General features: G+C 48.7%; 1 protein-coding gene across 3 annotated transcripts in view; it reads left to right on the top strand.

The window, feature by feature from the left end:
- TRIM24 (tripartite motif containing 24) overlaps nt 1-22,538 on the top strand; it is a 94,071-nt gene that overhangs the window by 52,691 nt on the left and 18,842 nt on the right. For 2 of the 3 annotated variants that reach the window (XM_063929356.1, XM_063929354.1), the window contains exons 4-6: nt 1,575-1,704; nt 2,080-2,196; nt 2,840-2,954. In XM_063929356.1, the coding sequence (XP_063785426.1) occupies nt 1,575-1,704; nt 2,080-2,196; nt 2,840-2,954 (362 nt within the window). The remainder of the gene's footprint in view (nt 1-1,574; nt 1,705-2,079; nt 2,197-2,839; nt 2,955-22,538) is intronic. The other variant, XM_063929355.1, reaches the window with a different exon arrangement.

Genomic DNA, 22,538 nt, shown 5'->3' with positions numbered 1-22,538 from the left:
CCAGGGCTGGGTTACAGAGGTCACCAGATACCAGGGCTGGGTTACAGAGGTCACCAGATACCAGGGCTGGGTTACAGAGGTCACCAGATACCAGGGCTGGGTTACAGAGGTCACCAGATACCAGGGCTTGGGTTACAGAGGTCACCAGATACCAGGGCTTGGGTTACAGAGGTCACCAGATACCAGGGCTGGGTTACAGAGGTCACCAGATACCAGGGCTGGGTTACAGAGGTCACCAGATAGCAGGGCTTGGGTTACAGAGGTCACCAGATAGCAGGGCTTGGGTTACAGAGGTCACCAGATAGCAGGGCTTGGGTTACAGAGGTCACCAGATAGCAGGGCTTGGGTTACAGAGGTCACCAGATAGCAGGGCTTGGGTTACAGAGGTCACCAGATAGCAGGGCTTGGGTTACAGAGGTCACCAGATAGCAGGGCTTGGGTTACAGAGGTCACCAGATAGCAGGGCTTGGGTTACAGAGGTCACCAGATAGCAGGGCTTGGGTTACAGAGGTCACCAGATAGCAGGGCTTGGGTTACAGAGGTCACCAGATAGCAGGGCTGGGTTACAGAGGTCACCAGATAGCAGGGCTGGGTTACAGAGGTCACCAGATAGCAGGGCTTGGGTTACAGAGGTCACCAGATAGCAGGGCTTGGGTTACAGAGGTCACCAGATAGCAGGGCTGGGTTACAGAGGTCACCAGATAGCAGGGCTGGGTTAAAGAGGTCACCAGATAGCAGGGCTGGGTTACAGAGGTCACCAGATAGCAGGGCTGGGTTACAGAGGTCACCAGATAGCAGGGCTGGGTTACAGAGGTCACCAGATAGCAGGGCTGGGTTACAGAGGTCACCAGATAGCAGGGCTGGGTTACAGAGGTCACCAGATAGCAGGGCTGGGTTACAGAGGTCACCAGATAGCAGGGCTGGGTTACAGAGGTCACCAGATAGCAGGGCTGGGTTACAGAGGTCACCAGATAGCAGGGCTGGGTTACAGAGGTCACCAGATAGCAGGGCTGGGTTACAGAGGTCACCAGATAGCAGGGCTGGGTTACAGAGGTCACCAGATAGCAGGGCTGGGTTACAGAGGTCACCAGATAGCAGGGCTGGGTTACAGAGGTCACCAGATAGCAGGGCTGGGTTACAGAGGTCACCAGATAGCAGGGCTGGGTTACAGAGGTCACCAGATAGCAGGGCTGGGTTACAGAGGTCACCAGATAGCAGGGCTGGGTTACAGAGGTCACCAGATAGCAGGGCTGGGTTACAGAGGTCACCAGATAGCAGGGCTGGGTTACAGAGGTCACCAGATAGCAGGGCTGGGTTACAGAGGTCACCAGATAGCAGGGCTGGGTTACAGAGGTCACCAGATACTGAGCAAGATGCAGTTTTAGCTGTGCGCATATTTCTTGTTATCAAGCGGATCTAGGTTTAGATCATTTGCTGGTGTGGATCCGCACCAGAGTCATGGTACATAAGTCAGGCCTGACCTCTGGGTCACTGTGAGAGACTTTCCCCTCAGTAAGCGGGCTATAACATGGCTTTCTCTCCTTACTTTGACACTTCTTCGTTTCTCTCCCAAGCAGTCGGAGCGAACAGCCAGCGTCCCGTCTTCTGTCCGTTCCACAAGAAAGAGCAACTGAAACTTTACTGTGAAACCTGCGACAAACTCACCTGCAGGGATTGCCAGCTGCAGGAACATAAAGAGCACAGGTGAGGGCCCGGAACGCAGCAGCTGGAATGGCGGCAGTCTCGCATGGCAGCGCAATATCAACGTTAGGGGCTAGAAACTGCGTCCCGGCTTTGGTGCGCCATGCACTAGAAATGCGTTGGCATTATCCACTAAGGAGGTTTTTCTTTAGCGTTGGCCATTAGCGTCTGTTACTACGGTAAACATTCTGCAATCTGTGTTTGTGCATTTACGTTGGTCATTTAATGTGACGATTTATACTGATTTATTAATCTCCTCCTTGCTACTGAGAAATAATAGAGGGGGGGGGGGGGGGTAGTTATTATATTATAACATTGTTATATCCTTATCATGCAGACTTTCAGCACCTCTCTCATCCGCTATATCGCTTATTACAGGTACCAGTTTATTGAAGAAGCCTTTCAGAGTCAGAAGGTCATCATCGATACCCTCATATCAAAATTAATGGAAAAGAACAAATACATCAAATTTACAGGAGACCAAATTCAAAACAGGTAAATTCCGGAATTTGTTCAGGATCTCCTCAATCTCCGCCAGCCTCCGAGTCGCTGTCCGGCGCTCCGCACCTGCTCTCCCCAGGAAGGTGTTAGGATATAGGTCACCCACCGAGTCCATAGGGCGTGTTTCATCTATAGCGCCAGCGCGTTATGCTGTAGAGACCAACGTCAGACACTGTATGGATAAAGTCCTATATGTCCCACCTACCTATGGGTTTTGTTCTGGAAGTGTGTGACGATGAAAATCCAGCTACGTGGATGTATTGCTCGTGCCCATATGCTGGTGAAAGTTGTTATAAATTTACAATGCTTCTAGTAGATGCTGTTAGCACAAGATTGTAATAGACCCGTGTGATGCACCCGTCTGTCCAGAGGCCCCAGTATAACGCTGCCGGGACTATAGCGTGCAGGTGAGATCTGTATGCGGATTGTGTTCTTCTAGCAATTACATTACTCGCTGCTGCATTGCAGTCTCCTGTCTACTACAACTAATGTATTCATTTACTCCACGGCAGCTTCTATGCACGCAGCCCGTTCCCTTTAATGACAATTATATTTCAACATTGACAGCTCGTTTCTTCAAGGCATATTGTGTTTCAGGGGAGCTTTTATTTATGGGTTTTCTACTCCCTCCTATCAGAATTCTCGAAGTTAACCAGAACCAAAAGCAGGTGGAGCAAGACATCAAAGTTGCCATTTTTACTCTGATGGTGGAGATAAATAAGAAAGGGAAAGCCATGTTGCACCAGCTGGAGGTAAGTGTGCATGGAAAGTGCTGCTAGGATCGTTACATAGCAGAAAATCATTTAGGAAACTGCCTATAATAGCGAGCAGTCATGGTGACGCCCGCTGTGAGGTTTTCACGTCCCCGCACAGGCAGAGCCTCAGTGGCAGTTCTCGTATCATACTTACAGGTCTATTCCTAGAGGGAAACGGTCTCGGGTGCTGAGAGATTGCAGACAGTTCCCTCCACAGCAGCGCTTTATGCAGCCTTCTATGTTATCCAGCAGAGCATCACATATAGGTTCTCTTGCCACGAATTGCCAAGATGTCCAAGTGTAGTGTAAAGCAGCACTCGCCGGTCTCGCAGCCTGGAAATATGTATTCAGATTTTCTGTATATCATCAGAGCATGCGCACTGTCACTTCTATACAATTGCACTTTAACCGAACATCAATAGTGGAGCTTTACAGAACCCTCTCAAATCTTTTTTTCTCTTACGTCCTAGAGGATGCTGGTGTCCACATTAGCACCATGGTGTATAGACTGGTCCACCAGGAGCCATTGGCACTTTAAGAATTTGATAGTGTGGGCTGGCTCCTCCCTCTATTCCCCTCCTACCAGACCCAGTTTAGAAAATGCGCCCGGAGGAGCCGGTCACAGCTAGGGGAGCTCTACAGAGCTTCTTTAGAAAAAGTTTATTTTAGCGTTTATTATTTTTACATGGAGGCTGCTGGCAACAGCCTCCCTGCATCGAGGGACTAAGGGGGGTAATAGTGTCCGCCCTGCGGGGTCTGAGCCACTATCTCCGCTGACAGGACACTGAGCTCCTGAGGGGATTGAATGTTCCCCGCCACAGGGGATCGCTCACCCCGGCAGCATGCCGCCACCCCCTTACAGAGCCAGAAGATCAGAAGAGGCGAGATATGGCAGCACAAGGGTAGGTGGTGCGCAGCTCTGAGCAGCTGCACTCCGGGAAGGCTCAGCGGCACAGTGTTGGCGCTTTGAGGTGCATTCTGAGCCAGCGACTTAATACCCTACACTGGTCACAGACGCTAACCGGAGACTGAATCCCCAGGCTAGCGTCAGAATCCTCCGTACTCAGCTGCTCAACAGGGGACTGAATGCCCCGCCATGCGACGGAGTTCTCAGGCCAGTATAAAGAATTTGTGCGGGAAGACGTGCCATCTTCAAGGGGCGGAGCTTCTCCTCAGAGCTGATCCAGCAGCGTTCAGTGCCATTTTCCTACCTGCAGTTGCTGTACACAGACGCTGACAGAGCTGTCCCTCCAAGCAAATCCAGCTATCCTGTGAGGCTTGGCTTTAATACAGTATTCCAAAGCAAGAAACAATAGAAACTGAATGCTCTTCTTCCATTGGTTCGGGGGTGGGACATATCCTGTGCACTGGGGATCATTGGTCAGCTCAAGCGGTGGGCGATGGCTAAGTCTTGAAATGTGATTACTGTTGTTTACATCTGTGTTCCCACCCGAAGACCAGTTAAACCCACCACATTAATCATACATAAATCCGGTATTACTAATAACTTATATATATATATATATATATATATATATATATATATATATATATATTTGACGTCCTAGTGGATGCTGGGAACTCCGTAAGGACCATGGGGAATAGCGGCTCCGCAGGAGACTGGGCACAAAAAGTAAAAGCTTTAGACTAGCTGGTGTGCACTGGCTCCTCCCCCTATGACCCTCCTCCAAGCCTCAGTTAGATTTTTGTGCCCGAACGAGAAGGGTGCAAGCTAGGTGGCTCTCCTGAGCTGCTTAGAGGTAAAAGTTTAAATAGGTTTTTTATTTTCAGTGAGTCCTGCTGGCAACAGGCTCACTGCATCGTGGGACTAAGGGGAGAAGAAGCGAACTCACCTGACTGCAGAGTGGATTGGGCTTCTTGGCTACTGGACATTAGCTCCAGAGGGACGATCACAGGTTCAGCCTGGATGGGTCCCGGAGCCGCGCCGCCGGCCCCCTTACAGAGCCAGAAGAGCGAAGAGGTCCGGAGAAAGCGGCGGCAGAAGACGTTCCTGTCTTCAAATAAGGTAGCGCACAGCACTGCAGCTGTGCGCCATTGCTCTCAGCACACTTCACACTCCGGTCACTGAGGGTGCAGGGCGCTGGGGGGGAGCGCCCTGAGACGCAATAAAAACGATATAAAAACCTTATATGGCTAAAAAAAATGCATCACATATAGCTCCTGGGCTATATGGATGCAATTATCCCCTGCCAGTTTCCTGAAAAAAGCGGGAGAAAAGGCCGCCGTGAAGGGGGCGGAGCCTTTCTCCTCCGCACACAAACGCCATTTTCTTTCACAGCTTCGCTGGAAGGACTGCTCCCTGGCTCTCCCCTGCAGTCCTGCACTACAGAAACAGGGTAAAACAGAGAGGGGGGCACTATTGGCAGCTAATATATAAATACAGCAGCTATAACAGGGAGTAACACTTATATAAGGTTATCCCTGTATATATATATATATAGCGCTCTGGTGTGTGCTGGCAAACTCTCCCTCTGTCTCCCCAAAGGGCTAGTGGGGTCCTGTCCTCTATCAGAGCATTCCCTGTGTGTGTGCTGGGTGTCGGTACGATTGTGTCGACATGTATGAGGAGGAAAATGATGTGGAAGCAGAGCAATTGCCTGTGTTAGTGATGTCACCCCCTAGGGAGTCGACACCTGACTGGATGGTAGTAATTAAAGAATTACGTGACAATGTCAGCACTTTGCAAAAAACTGTTGACGACATGAGACAGCCAACAAATCAATTAGTGCCTGTTCAGGCGTCTCAGACACCGTCAGGGGCGCTAAAACGCCCGCTACCTCAGATGGTCGACACAGACCCTGACACGGATACTGAATCCAGTGTCGACGGTGACGAGACAAACGTAATGTCCAGTAGGGCCACACGTTACATGATCACGGCAATGAAGGAGGCATTGAACATTTCTGACACTACAAGTACCACAAAAAAGGGTATTATGTGGGGTGTGAAAAAACTACCAGTGGTTTTTCCTGAGTCAGATGAATTAAATGAGGTGTGTGATAAAGCGTGGGTTTCCCCCGATAAAAAAAAAACTGCTGATTTCTAATAAATTATTGGCACTATACCCTTTCCCGCCAGAGGTTAGGGCACGTTGGGAAACACCCCCTAGGGTAGATAAGGCGCTCACACGCTTATCAAAACAAGTGGCGTTACAGTCTCCTGATACGGCCGCTCTCAAGGAACCAGCTGATAGAAGGCTGGAAAATATCTTAAAAGGTATATACACACGTACCGGTGTTATACTGCGACCAGCGATCGCCTCAGCCTGGATGTGCAGCGCTGGAGTGGCTTGGTCGGAGTCCCTGACTAAAAATATTGATACCCTGGATAGGGACAGTATATTATTAACTATAGAGCATTTAAAGGATGCATTACTATATATATGCGAGATGCACAGAGGGATATTTGCACCCTGGCATCTAGAGTAAGTGCGATGTCCATTTCTGCCAGAAGAACGTTATGGACGCGACAGTGGTCAGGTGATGCGGATTCCAAACGACATATGGAAGTATTGCCGTATAAAGGGGAGGAGTTATTTGGGGTCGGTCTATCGGACCTGGTGGCCACAGCAACGGCTGGAAAATCCACCTTTTTACCCCAGGTCACCTCTCCGCAGAAAAAGACACCGTCTTTTCAAACCCAGTCCTTTCGTCCCTATAAGGGCAAGAGGGAAAAAGACCGCTCGTTCCTGCCCCGGGGCAGAGGAAGGGGAAAAAGACTGCACCATGCAGCCTCTTCCCAGGAGCAGAAGCCCTCCCCCGCTTCTGCCAAGTCCTCAGCATGACGCTGGGGCTCTGCAAGCAGACTCGGGCACGGTGGGGGGCCGTCTCAAGAATTTCAGCGCGCAGTGGGCTCACTCGCAAGTGGACCCCTGGATCCTGCAGGTAGTATCACAGGGGTACAAATTGGAATTCGAGACGTCTCCCCCTCGCCGGTTCCTGAAGTCTGCTCTACCAACGTCTCCCTCCGACAGGGAGGCAGTATTGGAAGCTATTCACAAGCTGTATTCCCAGCAGGTGATAATCAAGGTACCCCTCCTACAACAGGGAAAGGGGTATTATTCCACGCTGTTTGTGGTACCGAAGCCGGACGGCTCGGTGAGACCAATTTTAAATCTAAAATCTTTGAACACTTACATAAAAAGGTTCAAATTCAAGATGGAATCACTCAGAGCAGTGATAGCGAACCTGGAAGAAGGGGACTATATGGTATCTCTAGACATCAAGGATGCTTATCTCCATGTCCCAATCTACCCTTCTCACCAAGGGTACCTCAGGTTTGTGATACAAAACTGTCATTATCAGTTTCAGACGCTGCCGTTTGGATTGTCCACGGCACCACGGGTCTTTACCAAGGTAATGGCCGAAATTATGATTCTTCTTCGAAGAAAGGGCGTATTAATTATCCCTTACTTGGACGATCTCCTGATAAGGGCAAGGTCGGAGTAGCACTATCTCAGGTAGTGCTACGTCAGCACGGGTGGATTCTAAATATCCCAAAATCACAGCTGATTCCAACAACACGTCTACTGTTCCTAGGGATGATTCTGGACACAGTCCAGAAAAAGGTGTTTCTCCCGGAGAAGGCCAGGGAGTTATCCGAGCTAGTCAGGAACCTCCTAAAACCAGGACAAGTGTCAGTGCACGAGAGTCCTGGGAAAAATGGTGGCTTCTTACGAAGCGATTCCATTCGGAAGATTCCATGCAAGAACTTTTCAGTGGGATCTGCTGGACAAATGGTCCGGATCGCATCTTCAGATGCATCAGCGGATAACCCTATCTCCAAGGACAAGGGTATCTCTCCTGTGGTGGTTACAGAATGCTCATCTTCTAGAGGGCCGCAGATTCGGCATTCAGGATTGGATGCTGGTAACCACGGATGCCAGCCTGAGAGGCTGGGGAGCAGTCACACAGGGATGAAATTTCCAGGGCTTGTGGTCAAGCATGGAAACGTCTCTTCACATAAATATCCTAGAGCTAAGGGCCATTTACAATGCCCTAAGTCACAGAAGCTGCAAGGATTCTCCGCTGGGCGGAAAATCATGTGATAGCACTGTCAGCAGTGTTCATTCCGGGAGTGGACAACTGGGAAGCAGACTTCCTCAGCAGACACGACCTCCACCCGGGGGAGTGGGGACTTCATCCAGAAGTCTTCCAAGTGATTGTAAACCGTTGGGAAAAACCAAAGGTGGACATGATGGCGTCCCGTCTCAACAAGAAACTGGACAGATATTGCGCCAGGTCAAGGGACCCTCAGGCAATAGCGGTGGACGCTCTGGTAACTCCGTGGGTGTTCCAGTCGGTATATGTGTTCCCTCCTCTTCCTCTCATACCAAAAGTACTGAAAATCATAAGAAGGAGAGGAGTAAGAACGATACTCGTGGTTCCGGATTGGCCAAGAAGAACTTGGTACCCGGAGCTGCAAGAGATGCTCACGGAGGACCCGTGGCCTCTACCTCTAAGGAAGGACCTGCTCCAGCAGGGACCTTGTCTGTTCCAAGACTTACCGTGGCTGCGTTTGACGGCATGGCGTTTGAACGCCGGATCCTGAAGGAAAAAGGCATTCCAGATGAAGTCATCCCTACCCTGATCAAGGCCAGGAAGGATGTAACTGCAAAACATTATCATCGCATTTGGCGAAAATATGTTGCGTGGTGTGAGGCCAAGAAGGCCCCTACGGAGGAATTTCAACTGGGTCGTTTCCTGCAAGCAGGATTGTCTATGGGCCTAAAATTAGGATCCATTAAGGTTCAAATTTCGGCCCTGTCGATCTTCTTCCAGAAAGAACTGGCTTCAGTGCCTGAAGTTCAGACGTTTGTCAAAGGGGTACTGCATATACAGCCTCCTTTTGTGCCTCCAGTGGCACTTTGGGATCTCAATGTAGTTTTAGGGTTCCTAAAGTCACATTGGTTTGAACCACTTGCCACAGTGGATTTGAAATATCTCACATGGAAAGTGGTAATGCTGTTGGCCCTGGCTTCAGCCAGGCGCGTATCAGAATTGGCGGCTTTATCCTATAAAAGCCCTTACCTGATATTTCATTCGGATAGGGCGGAATTGAGGACTCGTCCTCAATTTCTCCCTAAGGTGGTTTCAGCGTTTCACATGAATCAACCTATTGTGGTACCTGTGGCTACTAGGGACTTGGAGGACTCCAAGTTGCTGGACGTAGTCAGGGCCCTGAAAATATATGTTTCCAGGACGGTTGGAGTCAGAAAATCTGACTCGCTGTTTATACTGTATGCACCCAAAAAGCTGGGTGCTCCTGCTTCTAAGCAGACGATTGCTCGTTGGATTTGTAGTACAATTCAACTTGCACATTCTGTGGCAGGCCTGCCACAGCCAAAATCTGTAAAAGCCCATTCCACAAGGAAGGTGGGCTCATCTTGGGCGGCTGCCCGAGGGGTCTCGGCTTTACAACTTTGCCGAGCAGCTACTTGGTCAGGGGCAAACACGTTTGCTATATTCTACAAATTTGATACCCTGGCTGAGGAGGACCTGGAGTTCTCTCATTCGGTGCTGCAGAGTCATCCGCACTCTCCCGCCCGTTTGGGAGCTTTGGTATAATCCCCATGGTCCTTACGGAGTTCCCAGCATCCACTAGGACGTCAGAGAAAATAAGAATTTACTTACCGATAATTCTATTTCTCATAGTCCGTAGTGGATGCTGGGCGCCCATCCCAAGTGCGGATTGTCTGCAATACTTGTATATAGTTATTGTTACAAACAAATCGGGTTGTTTATTGTTGGAAGCCATCTTTTCAGAGGCTCCTACGGTTATCATACTGTTAACTGGGTTCAGATCACGAGTTGTACGGTGTGATTGGTGTGGCTGGTATGAGTCTTACCCGGGATTCAAGATCCTTCCTTATTATGTACGCTCGTCCGGGCACAGTATCTTAACTGAGGCTTGGAGGAGGGTCATAGGGGGAGGAGCCAGTGCACACCAGCTAGTCTAAAGCTTTTACTTTTTGTGCCCAGTCTCCTGCGGAGCCGCTATTCCCCATGGTCCTTACGGAGTTCCCAGCATCCACTACGGACTATGAGAAATAGAATTATCGGTAAGTAAATTCTTATTATATATATATATATATATATATATATATATATATATATATATATATATATATATATATATATATATATATATATATATATATATATATATATAGAATATGTGGGCATCCGCACAGAACTGTATCAGTAGAGGACAACACGGTGGTGCTCAACTCCAAGGAATTTCGGGTTCCTGATAATAGTCTTTTGAAAAAAGAGGGCACTCACCAAAAATTTCATAAAAGAAGGTCAGAAGGTCATTTATTGATACATCCGCAAGTCGACGTTTCGATCACATCCCAGTGATCTTTGTCAAGACAGCAAAGCAGTGTTATTTGGTGACAGAGCACCAGAAGCAGTGTGTCAAACATGTTCACATATACAAGTATTTATACCATCATCAATCTGAGTCAACCAGCCCCACCCACATGTGTCACTTCCTGTCAGGTTGTCAGCTATAATGGGACATTAAAGCCATTTAATATGTAGTTTAATAGTTGTATAAGAAAAATATGTGCTAGTCCTGAGTGCTACACACCAAACCGAAAATACCATGCACTTTAAAATGTGCTAGTATTGCTCAAAAACCGAGCACATGGAAATGGTTCAGTATCTGAATTCTATTGATAGTCCCATTAGGTTCACCTATGAAATACACCATGACTATATGAATTTTCTTGATGTAACGATTTTCCGAGAAGGTACTCACCTAGGATCTACCCTGTTCCGCAAACAGACTGATAGGAACACATTACTGTTTGCAACGAGCCACCATCCAGAAAGCCTAAAAGAAAGTATGCCTATCTCCCAATTTCTACGTGTGTTGCGAAACAATTCCTCAATGGCTACTGCAGATCAACAGCTATCCGAAATGTCTGAGAGATTTCTTGCGAGAGGGTACTCACCGAAGGTTGTCTCCAGATGCCTTAGGAAGGCTAAGGTCAAATACAAAAATAAAAACACTGGGCAGAAACCTGTACCAAGAACTGAGCCTGGCTGGCTTATTTTTACATCTACGTTTGACACAAAGACCAAGAATGCTGAGAAAGCAATCAGGAAACACTGGCCTATAGTTGCAACAGATGCCAAATTGGAGGGTCTGAGCCAAAGACCTCCTATGCACTCCTACCGCAGAGGGCCTAATTTGCGACAGTTGCTGATGCGTCCAACCCTGCAACCACTAATCGCGAATCAAACATGGCTGACGAGGAGGAAATTAGGCTGTTTCCGGTGCCCCGATTGCACAACATGCAGATCAATGATGAGTGGGTCTTCATTTGCTCACCCACAGAGTGGAAAACGGATCCCAATCAAATATAAGCTTTCATGTACGTCTGATTTTGTGATCTACATTATCATCTGTCCCTGTGGGCTTTACTATGTGGGACTTACCACACGGTGTTTTCGCGAACGTATGGCGAACCACCGTTATTCAATCAGACAGGCTCTGGAGACCAATAAAACGGACAAACCAGTAGCCAAACACTGGTTACAACACAAACACTCAGTTTCAAGTCTCAAATGTATGTTAATTGATCATATCCCACCTTCGATTCGAGGGGGTGATAGGGAATTGAAATTGAAACGGCGTGAATCACGGTGGATCTTTGAGTTAGAGACACTTATCCCACAAGGTTTAAATGAAGCTAACCCATATGGGATCTTTCTGTAATGTTCTACAGTCATGGTGTATTTCCACATTTTTATATACATGTATTTTATATATATGTGGCCACATGTTTTGAGTACATGGTGGCTTTCCTGACGCCAGCCATGGTTATGGCGGCCTCATGAAAGCCCTATGTCTCCGGGGCCCGAGATGTATATAATTTTAAATTTTTATTTTTTTATTTTTTTTTGTTATATTTTAATGGTATTATTAAAAGCTATGTTTTACTATTGGAGGATATTGTGCACCATCATCTATTTGATATTCCAGCTGACCCAATGTTATGTGTTATCCCCATGACAACGACTAGGTAATATTGCCCCTCTGATGCTGTTTTGTGTTGTCATGACTACGCGTGTCATTTCCTTAATTATACGTTTAGATTTCTCCGGTTGTTATGGCTAAAGCGTCACTTCCGGTGTACTGTACGCGAGTCACTTCCGGTATGCGTGTGCGTTCCATGTGTTGCTGGAACGCACTGACACTTCCTGTCTCCATATGCTCGGCTCTTAAAGCGTCACTTCCGGTATACGCGAGTCACTTCCGGTATGCGCGTGCGTTCCATGAGCCGCTGGAACGCACAGTCACTTCCTGTTTCTCTGACGTCCTAGTGGATGCTGGGACTCCGTAAGGACCATGGGGAATAGCGGCTCCGCAGGAGACAGGGCACAAAATAAAAGCTTAAGGATCAGGTGGTGTGCACTGGCTCCTCCCCCTATGACCCTCCTCCAAGCCTCAGTTAGATTTTTGTGCCCGGCCGAGAAGGGTGCAATCTAGGTGGCTCTCCTGAGCTGCTTAGAATAAAAGTTTAGTTTAGTTTATTTTCAGTGAGTCCTGCTGGCAACTGGCTCACTGCATCGTGGGACTAAGGGGAGAAGAAACGGACTCACCTGAGTGCAGAGTGGATCGGGTTTCTTAGGCTACTGGACATTAGCTCCAGAGGGACGATCACAGGTTCAGCCTGGATGGGTCACCGGAGCCGCGCCGCCGTCCCCCTTACAGAGCCAGAAGAGACGAAGAGGTCCGGGGAAATCGGCGGCAGAAGACATCCTGTCTTCAGTCTAAGGTAGCGCACAGCACCGCAGCTGTGCGCCATTGCTCTCAGCACACTTCACACTCCGGTCACTGAGGGTGCAGGGCGCTGGGGGGGAGCGCCCTGAGACGCAATATAACAATATACCTTAGGTGGCAAAAAGAATACATCACATATAGCTCCTGGGCTATATGGATGTATTTTAATCCCCTGCCATTTTTACACAAAAAAGCGGGAGATAAGGACGTCGTGAAGGGGCGGAGCCTATCTCCTCAGCACACAAGCGCCATTTTCCCTCACAGCTCCGCTGGAAGGACGGCTCCCTGACTCTCCCCTGCAGTCCTGCTTCAGTATCAGGGTAAAAAAGAGAAGGGGGGGCATTTTTGGCAGCAAATAACGATAATAACAGCAGCTATAAGGGAATAACACTTATATAAGGTTATCCCTGTATATATATATAGCGCTGGGTGTGTGCTGGCAGACTCTCCCTCTGTCTCTCCAAAGGGCTAAGTGGGGTCCTGTCCTCTATCAGAGCATTCCCGGTGTGTGTGCTGTGTGTCGGTACGCGTGTGTCGACATGTATGAGGAGGAAAATGATGTGGAGGCGGAGCAGTTGCCTGTGTTGGTGATGTCACCCCCTAGGGAGTCGACACCTGACTGGATGATTGTATTTAAACAATTAAGTGATAATGTCAGCAATTTGCAAAAAACTGTTGACGACATGAGACAGCCGGCAAATCAATTAGTGCCTGTCCAGGCGTCTCAGACACCGTCAGGGGCGCTAAAACGCCCGTTACCTCAGTGGGTCGACACAGACCCTGACACAGATACTGAGTCTAGTGTCGACGGTGACGAGACAAACGTAATGTCCAGTAGGGCCACACGTTACATGATCACGGCAATGAAAGAGGCATTGAACCTTTCTGACACTACAAGTACCACAAAGAAGGGTATTATGTGGGGTGAGAAAAAACTACCAATAGTTTTTCCTGAGTCAGAGGAAATAAATGAGGTGTGTGAAAAAGCGTGGGTTTCCCCCGATAAAAAACAGCTAATTTCTAAAAAATTATTAGCATTATATCCCTTCCCGCCAGAGGTTAGGGCGCGTTGGGAAACACCCCCTAGGGTAGATAAGGCGCTCACACGTTTATCTAAACAAGTAGCGTTACCGTCTCCTGATACGGCCACCCTCAAAGAACCAGCTGATAGAAGGCTGGAAAATATCCTAAAAAGTATATACACACATACTGGTGTTATACTGCGACCAGCAATCGCCTCAGCCTGGATGTGCAGTGCTGGAGTCGCATGGTCGGATTCCCTGACTGAGAATATTGATACCCTGGATAGGGACAATATTTTGTTAACTATAGAACATTTAAAGGATGCATTACTATATATGCGTGATGCACAGAGGGATATTTGCACCCTGGCATCAAGAGTAAGTGCTATGTCCATCTCTGCCAGAAGAGCGTTATGGACGCGACAGTGGTCAGGGGATGCGGATTCCAAACGGCACATGGAAGTATTGCCGTATAAAGGGGAGGAGTTATTTGGGGCTGGTCTATCGGACCTGGTGGCCACGGCAACGGCTGGAAAATCCACCTTTTTACCCCAGGTCACTCCACATCAGCAGAAAAAGACACCGTCCTTTCAAACTCAGTCCTTTCGTTCCCATAAGTACAAGCGAGCAAAAGGCCACTCTTTTCTGCCCCGGGGCAGAGGAAGAGGAAAAAGACTGCACCATGCAGCCGCTTCACAGGAGCAGAAGCCCTCCCCTGCTTCTGCCAAGTCTTCAGCATGACGCTGGGGCTTTACAAGCAGACTCAGATATGGTGGGGGCCCGTCTCAAGAATTTCAACGCGCAGTGGGCTCACTCGCAAGTGGATCCCTGGATTCTACAGGTAGTATCGCAAGGGTACAAACTGGAATTCGAGGCGTTTCCCCCTCGTCGGTTCCTGAAGTCTGCTCTACCAAAGTCTCCCTCCGACAGGGAGGCAGTTTTGGAAGCCATTCACAAGCTGTATTCCCAGCAGGTGATAATCAAGGTACCCCTCCTGCAACAAGGAAAGGGGTATTATTCCACGCTGTTTGTGGTACCGAAGCCGGACGGCTCGGTGAGACCAATTTTAAATCTGAAATCCTTGAACACTTACATAAAAAGGTTCAAATTCAAGATGGAGTCACTCAGACCAGTGATAGCGAACCTGGAAGAAGGGGACTATATGGTGTCTCTGGACATCAAAGATGCTTATCTCCACGTCCCAATATACCCTTCTCACCAAGGGTACCTCAGGTTTGTAGTACAAAACTGTCATTATCAGTTTCAGACGCTGCCGTTTGGATTGTCCACGGCACCTCGGGTCTTTACCAAGGTAATGGCCGAAATGATGATTCTTCTACGAAGAAAAGGCATTTTAATTATCCCTTACTTGGACGATCTCCTGATAAGGGCAAGATCCAGGGAACAGTTAGAAGTCGGAGTAGCACTATCTCAGGTAGTGTTACGTCAGCACGGGTGGATTCTAAATATTCCAAAATCGCAGCTGATTCCAACGACACGTCTACTGTTCCTAGGAATGAGTCTGGACACAGTCCAGAAGAAGGTGTTTCTCCCGGAGGAGAAGGCCAGGGAGTTATCCGAGCTAGTCAGGAACCTCCTAAAACCAGGCCAGGTCTCAGTGCATCAGTGCACGAGGGTCCTGGGAAAAATGGTGGCTTCTTACGAAGCGATTCCATTCGGAAGATTCCATGCAAGAACATTTCAGTGGGATCTACTGGACAAATGGTCCGGATCGCATCTGCAGATGCATCAGCGGATAACCCTGTCGCCAAGGACAAGGGTGTCTCTCCTGTGGTGGCTGCAGAGTGCTCATCTACTAGAGGGCCGCAGATTTGGCATTCAGGATTGGATCCTGGTAACCACGGATGCCAGCCTGAGAGGCTGGGGAGCAGTCACACAGGGAAGGAATTTCCAGGGCTTGTGGTCAAGCATGGAAACATCTCTTCATATAAACATTCTGGAACTAAGGGCCATTTACAATGCCCTAAGTCAAGCAAAACCTCTGCTTCAGGGTCAGGCGGTGTTGATCCAATTGGACAACATCACGTCAGTCGCCCACGTAAACAGACAGGGCGGCACGAGAAGCAGGAGGGCAATGGCAGAAGCTGCAAGGATTCTTCGCTGGGCGGAAAATCATGTGATAGCACTGTCAGCAGTGTTCATTCCGGGAGTGGACAACTGGGAAGCAGACTTCCTCAGCAGACACGACCTTCACCCGGGAGAGTGGGGACTTCACCCAGAAGTCTTCCACCTGATTGTAAACCGTTGGGAAAAACCAAAGGTGGACATGATGGCGTCACGTCTAAACAAAAAACTGGACAGATATTGCGCCAGGTCAAGGGACCCTCAGGCAATAGCAGTGGACGCTCTGGTAACGCCGTGGGTGTACCAGTCAGTGTATGTGTTCCCTCCTCTGCCTCTCATACCAAAAGTACTGAGAATCATAAGAAGGAGAGGAGTAAGAACTATACTCGTGGTCCCGGATTGGCCAAGAAGGACTTGGTACCCGGAACTTCAAGAGATGCTCACGGACGAACCGTGGCCTCTACCTCTAAGACAGGACCTGCTACTGCAGGGGCCTTGTCTGTTTCAAGACTTACCGCGGCTGCGTTTGACGGCATGGCGGTTGAACGCCGGATCCTGAGGGAAAAAGGCATTCCAGAAGAAGTCATTCCTACTCTGGTCAAAGCCAGGAAGGACGTAACCGCAAAACATTATCACCGCATTTGGCGTAAATATGTTGCGTGGTGTGAGGCCAAGAGGGCCCCTACAGAGGAATTTCAACTGGGTCGTTTCCTTCATTTCCTGCAAACAGGACTGTCTATGGGCCTAAAATTAGGGTCCATTAAGGTTCAAATTTCGGCCCTGTCGATTTTCTTCCAAAAAGAACTGGCTTCAGTACCTGAAGTTCAGACATTTGTAAAAGGGGTGCTGCACATACAGCCTCCTTTTGTGCCTCCAGTGGCACCTTGGGATCTCAATGTGGTGTTGAGTTTTCTAAAGTCACATTGGTTTGAACCACTTTCCACTGTGGACTTAAAATATCTCACATGGAAGGTGTCGATGCTGTTAGCCTTGGCTTCAGCCAGGCGTGTGTCAGAATTGGCGGCTTTATCATATAAAAGCCCTTACTTAATTTTTCATTCTGACAGGGCGGAATTGAGGACTCGTCCTCAATTTCTACCTAAGGTGGTTTCTGCATTTCACATGAACCAACCTATTGTGGTACCTGCGGCTACCAGGGACTTAGAGGACTCTAAGTTGCTTGACGTTGTCAGGGCCTTGAAAATATATGTTTCCAGGACGGCTGGAGTCAGAAAATCTGACTCGCTGTTTATCCTGTATGCACCTAACAAACTGGTGCTCCTGCTTCTAAGCAGACGATTGCTCGTTGGATTTGTAGTACAATTCAGCTTGCACATTCTGTGGCAGGATTGCCACAGCCAAAATCAGTAAAAGCCCATTCCACAAGGAAAGTGGGCTCATCTTGGGCGGCTGCCCGAGGGGTCTCGGCTTTACAACTTTGCCGAGCAGCTACTTGGTCAGGGGCAAACACGTTTGCTAAATTCTACAAATTTGATACCCTGGCTGAGGAGGACCTGGAGTTCTCTCATTCGGTGCTGCAGAGTCATCCGCACTCTCCCGCCCGTTTGGGAGCTTTGGTATAATCCCCATGGTCCTTACGGAGTCCCAGCATCCACTAGGACGTCAGAGAAAATAAGATTTTACTTACCGATAAATCTATTTATCATAGTCCGTAGTGGATGCTGGGCGCCCATCCCTAGTGCGGATTGTCTGCAATACTTGTATATAGTTATTGTTACAAAAATTCGGGTTATTATTGTTGTGAGCCATCTTTTCAGAGGCTCCCTTGCGTTTATCATACTGTTAACTGGGTTCAGATCACAAGTTGTACGGTGTGATTGGTGTGGCTGGTATGAGTCTTACCCGGGATTCAATATCCTTCCTTATTATGTACGCTCGTCCGGGCACAGTATCCTAACTGAGGCTTGGAGGAGGGTCATAGGGGGAGGAGCCAGTGCACACCACCTGATCCTTAAGCTTTTATTTTGTGCCCTGTCTCCTGCGGAGCCGCTATTCCCCATGGTCCTTACGGAGTCCCAGCATCCACTACGGACTATGAGAAATAGATTTATCGGTAAGTAAAATCTTATTTTTATGTGCTCGGTTTTTGAGCAATACTAGCACATTTTAAAGTGCATGGTATTTTCGGTTTGGTGTGTAGCACTCAGGACTAGCACATATTTTTCTTATACAACTATTAAACTACATATTAAATGGCTTTAATGTCCCATTATAGCTGACAACCTGACAGGAAGTGACACATGTGGGTGGGGCTGGTTGACTCAGATTGATGATGGTATAAATACTTGTATATGTGAACATGTTTGACACACTGCTTCTGGTGCTCTGTCACCAAATAACACTGCTTTGCTGTCTTGACAAAGATCACTGGGATGTGATCGAAACGTCGACTTGCGGATGTATCAATAAATGACCTTCTGACCTTCTTTTATGAAATTTTTGGTGAGTGCCCTCTTTTTTCAAAAGACTATATATATATATATATATATATATATATATATTCATTCTCGTATTGTTCAGGGTCACATAACCAGTAATCCGGTGGGTATGAGGATATTGTCGCATATTGCAGCAACTCCCCCTTTCTGGGGGAGTTCAAGTTCAAAATGGAGTCTCTCAGGGCATTGATATCAGGTCTGGAAGAGGGGGAATTCCTGGTATCCCTGGATATCAAGGATGCGTACCTCCACATTCCGATTTGGGTGTCGCATCAAGCTTATCTCCGATTCGCTCTGTTGGACTATTATTTTCAGTTCCAGGCCCTACCGTTCGGCCTCTCCACAGCACCAAGGGTTTTCACCAAGTGATGGCGGGAATGATGGTTCTCCGCAGGCAGGGGGTGAACATAATTCCATATCTGGATGATCTGCTGATAAAGGCATCGTCCAAGGAGAAGCTGTTATGGTCCATAGCTCTCACGACCCAGCTTCTCAAGGAACATGGTTGGATCCTGAATATCCCAAAATCACATTTGGAACCAACCAGGAGGTTGTCCTTTCTGGGAATGATCCTCAACAAGGAGGTGCAGAGGGTGTCTCTTCCAGAGGAAAAAGCGTTGGTGACACAAACAATGGTCCGGGATGTCCTGAAGCCAGCCGGGGTGTCTGTTCATCAGTGCATTCGCCCTCTGGGGAAGATGGTAGCCTCTTACAAGGCTCTGCAGTATGGGAGGTTTCACGCTCAGCCCTTCCAACTGGATCTCCTGGACAAGTGGTCAGGATCCCATCTACACATGCACCAGAGAGTACGTTTGTCGCCAAAGGCCAGGATTTCACTCCTCTGGTGGCTGCAGTTACCTCACCTTCTGGAGGGCCGCAGGTTCGGGATTCAGGACTGGATCCTTCTAACCACGGATGCAAGTCGCCGGGGCGCAGTCACTCAAGGGGAAACCTTACAAGGAAGGTGGTAAAGTCTGGAAGCCGGCCTTCCGATAAACATTCTGGAACTAAGATCCGTATACAAGCGGCCCATCTTCTGAGAAATCGGGCCATTCAAGTGCAGTCGGACAATGTAACGACAGTGGCTTACATAAACCGACAGGGCGGAATGAAGAGCAGAGCTGCAATGTCAGAAGTAACCAGAATCATCCTCTGGGCAGAAAAACACGCGTTGGCGCTGTCGGCAATCTTCATTCCGGGAGTAGACAACTGGAAAGCGGACTTCCTCAGCAGACACGATCTCCATCCAGGGGAGTGGGGTCTCCATCCGGTGGTGTTCAAGGAGGTAACAGATCTTTGGGGCGTACCCCAAATCGACATGATGGCCTCTCTCCACAAGCAGCTTCGGCGGTTTTGTTCCAGGTCGAGGGACCCGCAAGCAGTGGTGGTGGACGCCCTAGTGACTCCGTGGGTGTTCCAGACGGTGTACGTGTTTCCTCCACTTTACTCATTCCAAGAGTTCTCAAACTCATAAGGAGAACAGGAGTTCAGGCAATTCTCATTGCTCCGGACTGGCCAAGAAGGGCTTGGTACGTGGATCTTCTGGATCTACTGCTAGAAGAGCATAGGCCTCTTCCTCTTCGGGAGGACCTGCTGCAGCAGGGGCCGTTCGCCTATCAAGACTTACCAGGCTACGTTTGACGGCATGGAGGTTGAACGCCAGATACTAGCTCGGAAAGGACATTCTGAACAAGGTTATTCCTACCCTGGTACAGGCTAGGAAAGGAGTAACGTCTAAACATTACCATCGTATTTGGAAAAAATGTGTATTGGTGTGAGTCCAAGAAGTTTCCTACGGTGGAGTTTCAACTGGGACGATTTCTTCTCTTCCTGCAAGCAGGTGTGGATAAGGGCCTGAGGAAAAAATCCATAAAGGTCCAGATTTCGGCCCTATCCATTTTCTTCCAGAAACAGTTGGCTGCACTCCCTGAGGTTCAGACCTTTTTGAAGTGTGTTCTGCACATCCAACCTCCCTTTGTACCACCTACAGCGCCTTGGGATCTTAACGTGGTGTTGCAGTTCCTCGAGTCAGACTAGTTTGAACCTCTACAGGAGGTTGAGGTCAAGTTTCTCACGTGGAAGGCTGTCACTTTGTTGGCCTTAGCGTCTGCTAGACGTGTGTCAGAGTTAGTGGCTTTGTCATGTAAAAGCCCATACTTGATCTTCCATGAAGATAGAGCTGAGCTTCGGACACATCAGCAGTTTCTTCGGAAGGTTGTGTCGGCATTTCATATCAACCAACCAACCTATTGTGATGCCAGTTGTGACTGACTCCTCAATTTCATTTAAGTCCTTAGATGTTGTAAGGGCTCTAAAAATCTATGTGAGGAGAACTGCTCATCACAGAAAGTTGGACTCTGTTTGTCCTGTATGACCCCAAGCAACTTGGGTGTCCTGCTTCTAAGCAGACGATCTCTCGCTGGATCAGGTTCACTATCCAGCATGCGTATTCTACGGCAGGCTTGCCATGTCCTACATCTGTTGAGGCCCACTCTACTCGTAAGGTGGGTTCTTCCAGGGGCGGCTGCCCGGGGTGTCTCGGCATTACAACTCTGTCGAGCAGCTACTTGGTCGGGGTCGAACACGTTCGCAAAGTTCTACAAGATTGAAACTTTGGCTTATGAGGACCTTAAGTTTGGTCAATTGGTTCTGCAGGAGCCAACGTGCTCTTCCTCCCGTTCTGGGAGTTTTGGTACATCCCCCATGGTACTAATGTGGACCCCAGCATTCTCTAGGACGTAAGAGAAAATAGGATTTCTCTGACGTCCTAGTGGATGCTGGGGACTCCGTAAGGACCAATGGGAATAGCGGCTCCGCAGGAGACACGGCACAGCTAAGAAAGATTTAAGACTACCTGGTGTGCACTGGCTCCTCCCACTATGACCCTCCTCCAGACTTCAGTTAGAATCCTGTGCCCGGCTGAGCTGGATGCACACTAGGGGCTCTCCTGAGCTCCTAGAGAGAGAGTATATTTTAGGTTTTTTATTTTACAGTGAGATCTGCTGGCAACAGACTCACTGCAGCGAGGGACTAAGGGGAGAAGAAGCGAACCTACCTAACTGGTGGTAGCTTGGGCTTCTTAGGCTACTGGACAGCATTAGCTCCAGAGGGATCGACCGCATGGAACCGGCCATTGGTGTTCGGTCCCGGAGCCGCGCCGCCGGCCCCCTTACAGAGCAAGAAGAATCCGGAAAATCGGCGGCAGAAGACATCAGTCTTCACCAAGGCAGCGCACAGCACTGCAGCTGTGCGCCATTGCTCCTCATACACACTTCACACTCCGGTCACTGAGGGTGCAGGGCGCTGGGGGGGGGGGGGGGCGCCCTGAGAAGCAATAAATACACCTTGGCTGGCAAAATATATCACAATATATAGCCCCAGAGGCTATATATGTGATAAATACCCCTGCCAGAATCCATAAAAAAGCGGGAGAAAAGTCCGCCGAAAAAGGGGCGAGCTATCTTCATCAGCACACTGGCGCCATTTCTCCCTCACAGCTCCGCTGGAAGGAAGCTCCCTGGCTCTCCCCTGCAGTCTACACTACAGAAAAGGGTAAAAAAGAGAGGGGGGGCACTAAATTTAGGCGCAATATACATATAGCAGCTATAAGGGGATATAATTTAGTTAATCCCTGCATTATATAGCGCTCTGGTGTGTGCTGGCATACTCTCTCTCTGTCTCCAAAGGGCTTGGTGGGGTCCTGTCTTCTGTCAGAGCATTCCCTGTGTGTGTGTGCGGTGTGTCGGTACGGCTGTGTCGACATGTTTGATGAGGAGACTTATGTGGAGGAGGAGCAGGTGCCTATAAATGTGTTGTCACCCCCTGCGGGGCAGACACCGGAGTGGATGGACTTGTGGAAGGAATTACGCGAAAGTGTCGACTCCTTACATAAAAAATTTGACGACATGCCAAATGCGGGGCAGCCGGCTTCTCAGCCCGTGCCTGCCCAGACGTCTCAAAAGTCATCAGGGGCTCTAAAACGCCCGCTACCTCAGATGGCAGACACAGATGTCGACACGGATACTGATACCAGTGTCGACGACGAAGAGACTAATGTAATGTCCAATAGGGCCACTCGTTATATGATTGAGGCAATGAAAAATGTTTTACACATTTCTGAGGTGACCCCAGGTACCACAAAAAAGGGTATTATGTTTGGGGAGAAAAAACTACCAGTAGTTTTTCCCCCTTCTGAAGAA

The sequence above is a fragment of the Pseudophryne corroboree genome, chromosome 6 (genome assembly GCF_028390025.1).
Source record: "Pseudophryne corroboree isolate aPseCor3 chromosome 6, aPseCor3.hap2, whole genome shotgun sequence".
Classification (NCBI taxonomy): Eukaryota; Metazoa; Chordata; class Amphibia; order Anura; family Myobatrachidae; genus Pseudophryne; species Pseudophryne corroboree.
Note: the sequence above shows the minus strand (reverse complement) of the source record. Positions and strands in the feature narration are given on the sequence as shown.